This window comes from Gekko japonicus, unplaced genomic scaffold (genome assembly GCF_001447785.1).
Source record: "Gekko japonicus isolate JY-2015 unplaced genomic scaffold, Gekko_japonicus_V1.1 scaffold4893, whole genome shotgun sequence".
Lineage (NCBI taxonomy): Eukaryota > Metazoa > Chordata > Lepidosauria > Squamata > Gekkonidae > Gekko > Gekko japonicus.
Window position 1 is genome coordinate 58,922 of NW_015159857.1, and position 8,100 is coordinate 67,021.

Below are 8,100 nucleotides of genomic sequence, written 5' to 3' on the forward strand. Positions count from 1 at the left end.
ATGGCTGTTGTTGTGGAGCACAGATTGTGGGAGACTAAAGCTGACCTGACTGGACTTCAAGGCCCCACCAGTGGCACAAGGGATCAAATTCCGCCCTCATGTTTTGAAGCCATTCTCAGTTTTATGCTCGCTGAGCAACCAACACGAGCACTGCTGAGACCAACTGCTGCAGAAAGTCTCATCCAAAGGATTCTGGAGACTAAAAACTGGTGTGCCTCAGCATGCCTTTTAGTAAGTGGGGAGGGACCGTGGCTCAGTGGAAGAGGCTCTGCTTGGCCTCGTCTTGACATCAAAGCCTCGAAGGCCTCCTCTAGTGATACAGATCTGAGGGCTGCCTGGATATTACAAGGCTTTGTGCCTACCTGAAGGAGGACTGAAAACAAGATAAAGAACCTTTATTCTGGTCATAGCAGCGGGGGGGGGGGAAGGCACACGGCCCTTCATTTTACCTTTTAAAACATTCCACTTCTCGCTCCGTCTCATCCATTTCCACACTGTTGAGGTCAACATCTTTGGGCAAAAACACGTCATCTGAAAAAATGACATGGTGCACACAAGATTAAATGCAGACAATACTTTCACCTAGAAGACAAAACGCAGCACCCTCAAGATGAAAGGTGTGCAGCGGGGCATCTGGTTCAACCCCTTGTTCAGTGCAGTAAACCCTGAGCTGGAACACCCATGACTGTCCCCCGCCTCTGTGTGAGGAGCCCCCCCCACACACAACGTATCCTACTGCTGAGTGCGCTCCTCATTGGGCACGTTCAGCTGGCAATTAAGCCACGTAAGGCCTAAAGCAAACATCAAAGATAACTTTTTCCGCTGAATGGAGTGGTTCATTTAAATTTACCATTTTGATCTGATACACAGCCATAAGCATCTTAATATGACCTTAGAAACTTCCTCGTCTAATTAAGTTGCGCTCTTTTGCAATAGGAAACTTTCCGTACTACTGCTGTAATTGGCATACAACCCTTCGACCATAAATCTGCATAAAGAAATAAATATCCTGTCAAGAGATAAACCCAAGCAACATTTATGACGCTAGATGCACTGCAAATCCACTCAGAAATCATTACATGTTCTAACCCCACCCCACCCCCCAAAAAACCCTCGTGCGTTGATGTTCGGTCCTATATCAAAGGAGAGACCACAGACCTTTGTTTCACAAGTTGCAGTCCAACATGTGGTTACCTGGACACCTCAGTGAGTTCAATTAACTTATTCCCATGTGAGCATGCAGACAACTGCAGCGGGTTAGACACAGTGTGTGGGGAGGAGGTAACGAGAGTCAAGCACTTGTGAACCACAATGATTCAATAGAAAACTGAATGTTTTAATTCTCCAGTTGAAGTGAGTGAGAATTAAAGTACACAGTTTTGATCTCACTTAGCTTGACTGTCCAACGAAGTGCCAAACTGGACGATACCGCATCTCCAAGTCCACCGATGGGATGCAGCGCCCTTTTAGGTTTGCTTTGTTCTTTACTTAAAAGTCACAGGGGGCTGATTCTGCTGGGGACTGCCGTCTGGGAGGATGTGAGGGACTCCCCCTGCACTGTTTTCAAAAGCCAAAACGGTGGCATGGGGGAATGGACAGGAGCCACTCATCCACCCCATGCTGCAGTCCCCAACACAATCAGACCCCCCACAACATTTTTTAAAAGTTAAAAAAGGGAAGGGGGGATCTGAAATGGTACTGTGCTCACAAGGTGGACTCAGCGACACAGTATTATCTAGCTTGAACCGAAGAGAAACAGTCTGAGAAGCAAGACTGTCGTTCTGAACCCTATGAGGACACAGCAGGGTACAGGACAGCCTCGCCTGAAGTCTGCCGAATACCCCCTCCCAAAATTCAGTTCACAACTGCTGCACTATGTGTACTGCATCTTGGTAACTCATCCTTCAAAAAGGAAGCCTCTTCATGTCTTCCTTTGGGGCATCCAACGGCCTCTCCTCTCCAGCCAACCACGAGCGCAGCTTCTTCTCCTTTGAGTGACAGCAACCATGCTATGGAGGAAGTGGGCTACTGGGCATCCCAAGATGAGGTATGGAAGGAAAGGCAAAGAGGCGTGACTGGAGGGGTGGGGCTACATCAGAGTGCAAAAAGATGCTGCGGTACAGACTGCACACCCCGTTTTCTGAATATAAATGCCATCACCCAAAGCCATCTGCTCAACATGGGCATTACACAGTAAACCGAAACCTCAGCTTCTTCTCTGGTGTACTCATAGCAAAACAGGGCCTGTAAGACGGAGCTCTTCCACCAGGCTTTTGAATAGGAGCCGCCGCCACCACCAACGGATGACTGCAGAGGAGCACCGCTGGGTTGGGCTGACTGGCCACTTGATCATCATAGCCTACAGCGTCCCCCTCTTTGTCCACAATGTGATGTGCAATAGGGAGCGAGTATGTTAGTCGTGATGGATCCGTGGGAGTTGCCCACTGTGTTTAAAGTGTTTTAACTGTATTTTATTGCACTGTGTGCCTTGTTTTTAACTGTGGTGTTGTATTTCACCTTGTGGCTGTAAGCCGCCCTGAGCCCGCGTGCAGGGAGAGCGGGGTATAAATGAAATGAAATGAAATGAAATAAATAAATAAATAAACTTCACCGAACTTCAAATGTTCACCCTCTAACTGTTGCTTCCTCACACCTTCTGTACCTTCTGCTTAGGGAAAGCAGGATCCATTTCTTTTTTAAAAAGTATATCCTTGTGCATTACCGAAAGGGGACTGGTGCTTATTATGTTGTACAATCTGCCCCCAAAGCTATGGCTTAGTTGATGATATCAGTGCAAAAAAAAACCAGAATCAGAGAGGTGACTAAGAGAAATAAGTAGAATGGTAACGAGATACCTTGCAGGTCTACACTGGGAAGGTCCCGAGGGGATGGCTCCCGGACCACCAGTTTCTGCTGGACGTCGCCTCAGTTCAGCAACTTATTCCCCTGTATGTATTTTGCTCACATTTGCTAGGACAAAGACAACTGCAACCCCACAGAAGGAAATGCTGCTTGGGAGGAGGCAATTTGTAGCGGCAATAGGGAAAGGGTTAAAAGGGACCCTCTACAAATGCACACACAGCACCATTTCATTAAAAGATGGGTGGGGGCTTGGGCTAATTTGCAACTCAGTCCTGAATTAGATAACCAGGGCTATTTTTGGGCAGGAACGCACAGGAACGGAGTTCCGGCTGCCTTCAGAGTTGGCCACGCCTACTACAGCCAAAGCCTCTGCATGTGTGGCTACAGAGGGAAGGCCTGGGGAGTGGCCTAATATGCTAATGAGCTGCAATGTTGGGGTGTGGCCTAATATGTTGATGAGTTTCTGCTGTTGGGTGTGGCCTATTATGCTAATATGTTCCTGCTGGGCTTTTTCTACAAAAAAAGCCCTGTAGATAACCATAATCAGATTCTTCTCTAGTTCAGTATTAATAACTGTCCCAGAATGGCAGAAGACCATTGGCTTAAAACACAAACTTACCAATTGAGGAGTTCCCTTTGTCGCCTTTCTTTTTCTTATTTTTCTTGCTCTTGTACTTTGGTTCAGGAGAAGTTTCCAATATCAGCTTATTATGCTGCTGTTTGTTTGGAGAGAGGGAGCCACTGGACAAAGATGATTTAGCTGCATGATCTGTTTGCTTTGTATTATTAGCATTTACTTTTTTCTCCTCTTTTCTGGAGACCATGATTGATCGAAGGTCTGTTGCTTTCATTTTGTTTTGTGTTTGATTTTTTATTTTAGGCTGAACGTTCGTTCCTTTGGATGGCTTTTTCAGTTCCCGAGCAAACAGCTTGCCTATTTGCGTTATCTGCTGTTTGCTTTGATCTTCCGTGTGATGCTGCATTATATTGAGGAGCAAAGAAAGAGGCTCATGTGATTTCACAGTCATCTCTGTGTTGAAGAGCGGCTTTGAGTCTTTGTTGTTTACTGGGTTAGACAATTCACAGACAGCATCAGAAACTGGCCTCTGTTTGATATTACATGCATCCTTAGATAATGAATCAGGTGAGATTTCCGTATTTTCCAGTAGTTCATTCTGAGTATTTTCTGGGGGTTCACGGTCAGGCATCATCACTACTTGACAGTTTGGAGCCCGTTTTGGGCAGTTTGTGCTGGATCTCTCTCTCTTCTTTTTCTTTACAGCATGAAACTCTTGAGCTTCTTGCAGTCTGTTCTTCAGCTGTGCCTCCTCATCTTCTCGCTCTTGCTCTTCTTGTTGCCGATGAGGCTCCGGCAGACTAGCTCCTGTTTCAAGGTGAGCCTTTTCTTTTAACTGTGAAAACATCATCTTGTTTTTTAAAAAAAAATGGCTACAGGGTACAAAAGTTATTACATAAATAACAGACTGTTTGAGAAAACCAACTCCTTAGCAGTACCCATGCAACAATTACATAAATATGGAACAGATCCATCTGATGAGGCTCCGGCAGACTAGCTTCTGTTTCAAGGTGAGCCTTTTCTTTTATCTGTGAAAACATCATCTTGATTTTAAAAAAAATGGCTACAGGGATCAAAAGTTATTACATAAATAACAGACTGTTTGAGAAAACCAACTCCTTAGCAGTACCCATGTAACAATTACATAAATATGGAACAGATCCATCGCGTTCTTTTCCACTCAAAAAGAATGCAAGAAGAAATAAATTAAATACAGCATTTTATAAAATGTTCTGTTGGGCAACCTTTCTTCTTGTTACTACTCAAAGTACACCGGGGGTGGGGTGGGGGGAACAGCATTTAGTTACCAAAATCCTGGACAGTAGCTTACAAATGACTTGGAACTGAGCACACAACCAATGTTCCCTCTAAGCTGTGGAGTCTTGTGAGCAAAAACTCTACTTTGTGAGCGACTAGCATTTCTGTTGGGCAACCTTTCTTCTTGTTACTACTCAAAGTACACCGGGGGTGGGGTGGGGGAACAGCATTTAGTTACCAATATCCTGGACAGTAGCTTACAAATGACTTAGAACTGAGCACACAACTGGAAGGCAGGAGAAAAAGCAAGCTGGAGGGGCGATATTTAGCCAATGAATCCTTGTGCTATTTGCCTTATTGTCCCTCAAAATTCTAAAGAAAGAGAAAAAAGACCACTCTTACCCTGAGACAGCCAGCATTAGTCCCTATACAGGTATAAAAATTGTCTGACAAAATGACCACTATGTTTGGATAACATTCCTCCAATTTACCTTCTCTCAAATCCAGCTTTCCCCCTGATCCTCAGAGTAATATTTTCTATCCAAAAGTAAGGGAGAAATGTACAGATTCCCATTACACTGAGTTGGTCCTTTTATTCATTATATGGTGACTAATCATATTTTAATTGTTTCTATATTAGAGTGTTTCAACTTATCTTGTGAATGAAAGCAGAGAGTTCTGCAGGGATATAAATATTTTCATGATGATGATGATGATGTGAAGATAAATCTTCAATGTTAACAAAGCAGAGAATTTGTTATTTTCAACAATATACATTTTGCAACTAATATTAGGTTTACAAGGCCAAAACTAGAGATGTGTACTCGGTATAAACTGAGCCGAAAAAATAGCCAATAGATACCTTATCGGTATTTATTATTTTCTCAGCTGATCACTGAGAGGGCTAGTGATTTGGCTATCCAAAAATGGCCACCTCAAAAAATCCAGAAAATATTTGGGATTTTTCGAGGCCACTGGATAGCTGCAGTTATGGGGCATTTAAAGAGCTTTTGGTCCTTTTAAATGCCTTCAGAGTAAACTCCCAGGCATTTAAAGGGGCTGTGCAATCCCTTTAAATGACTTGTTTTTTTCCTCCAGTGGAAACAATGGAGGATGGGGGCACCATCTGGTCCAATCTTTTTGAAACTTGAGGGGGGAGGGTTGAGCAGAGGCACAAGCAGCTATGCTGCAAATATGATGGCTCTACCTCCAAAAACAGGGGGGACCCAGCGCCCCAGATACCCCCGGATTGATTCCCCGAAAATTTTTTGGCAATCCTGAATATTTCCTGAATCCCAATACCATACCAATATTAGGATTTGGAAATATTGGGAAATACTGATATTTTTTGGGGTTCAATACACCCAAACTCAAAAAATACCCCCCTTTTTTGGGTGCACACCCCTAGCCAAAACCAGCCTGTTCTTTCCCTCAGTTCTGGATGATGGTGAAAGTCAGTCTTCAAGATAAACGACCCAAGCCTCTTAGGGACAAATTACATTCAATACCTTCAGTAATCCTTGCAAGACACTATCTAAACTATGGAAAAAACAGATTCAGGTGCGTAGTTCTGTTGGTCTGAAGCTGCAGAACAAAGTCTGAGTCCAGTGGGGGCACCTTAAAGACCAACAAAGTTTTATTTAAGGCACAAGCTTTCATGCTCATGCACATTTCTTCAGATACAATGAAATGGATGGAGGGTAACAACAGGGTCTCAGTTAATTACTTTCAGCATTCCATAATTAAAAAGAGTACATTTACACACCAATCTTCAATTTTGATATATTTATTTCCTTCCCTATGTCTCCTCTCCCCCCCTTAAAATCAAATAAATGAGAACCATATAAATTAAACTAGTTATTCCTGTTTGGTGCTTGAATCTGTTAAACATCTTCATTATGCTGTATGCTAATTTACGGCTCATCCTCTACCTATATGTATGGACTGGTAACTTCCATTTCATTGTATCTGGAGGAGTGTGCGTGCACACGAAAGCTCATGCCCTGAATAAAACTTTGTTGTCTTAAAGGTACCGCTGGACTCAAATCTTGTTCTATGAAAAAAACCAGCCTGCAATAACTAATCCAGGACAAAATCTAGAGATGACTACTGCCTTGCATTCTCTGAGAAGCTAAAGGTATTTTATTTCCTTCATTTATACTCATCTTTTCTCCCCAATGGGGACTCGAAGTGGCTGACATTCCCCCTTCTCCATTTTATCCTTACAACAACCTTGTGAGGTAGATTAGGCTGAGAGTATGTAACTGGCCCAAGTTCACCTACGAAGCTTCCATGGCAGAGGAGAGGGACTTGAACCAAGGTCTCCCAAGCCCTAGTCCAGTGGTGGCGAACGACCATTGGTCACTGTGCCCAAACTGCGACCCTCCTCTGAGAAAAGGAGGACATCTGAATGGGTTATTCCCACCGTGCTATCAGGGAGGCAGGAACTAGTTTTTTCTCCTTCCTGTTGGCGCCTTCGGAATAGCCCCGCCTCAGTTCTGGGACTCCGAAAGCAGTGGATGTAGCCTATGAGAAACTAACCTTGCCCTATAAAAAACATAACTGCAAATATCAACTTTAACAAACAAACTTTCCACTCTGAACTATAAGAGAAATACAGCAGAGTAGATATCGAAAACCACAGAAGAAGAGAAGGCAGCACAGAGGAATTGAGAGACAGGTAAAGATGACAAAGGGAGGGCCCAGATGTCCTCCTTTTCTCAGAGGAGAAGGACCCCTCACGGTAAGTGACCAATGGTCGTTCTCCCTCTGAGACGGAGGATTGGACTGGGGGGCCGGGGGGAGCTCTGCAACTTATCTGGCTGCTTCTTGCTCTGATTGAGGACTGCTGGGAGCAGGGGGTGGGGCTTGTTGCATGTGCCCTGCCCCCTGGGCTCTTTACTGCCGGAGCTCCGCTCCTGTGTGCTCCTGCAGGAAATGACCCCTGCTTAAAATTATTTGGCAGAGAATTCGACACTTTAATGATGGTGTGGGCCTGGCTGGGGCGATGGCACGTGTGCCCAAAGAGAGGGCTCTGAGTGCCACCTCTGGCACCCGTGCCATAGGTTCGCCACCACTGGGCTAGTCCAACCCCCTGTTCAATGCAGGATCAGCCTAGACCATCCCTGACAAGGGTTTGTCCAGCCGCTGCTTAAAGACTGCCAGGGAGGAGGGGGAGCTCACCACCTCCCTAGGCAGCTGGTTCCACTGGTCTTACTGTACAGCTGGTTCCACTGGTCTTACTGCCGGTACCTTCCCGCCCTGAATTTAAACTCATGACTGTGAGTCTAAGTGACAGCCCTTCAAATTCTTAAAGAGAGCAATCATGTCCCCCCTCAATCTCCTTTTCTCCAGACTAAACATTCCCAAGTCCCTCAGCCTTTCCTCATAGGGCTTAGTCTCCA

At 44.8% G+C, this 8,100-nt stretch overlaps 1 protein-coding gene across 1 annotated transcript in view; it reads right to left on the bottom strand.

Annotated features, from left to right (window-relative positions):
• The window catches only part of LOC107107721 (protein FAM193A-like), a 5,365-nt gene extending 1,076 nt beyond the window's left edge, over positions 1–4,289 (bottom strand). Inside the window, exons 1-2 of the mRNA XM_015408039.1 lie at positions 3,482–4,289; positions 450–531 (exon numbers count right to left, since the gene is read on the bottom strand). Of these exons, the coding sequence (XP_015263525.1) occupies positions 450–531; positions 3,482–4,289 (890 nt within the window). The remainder of the gene's footprint in view (positions 1–449; positions 532–3,481) is intronic.
• Between the last annotated feature and the right edge of the window lie 3,811 nt (positions 4,290–8,100).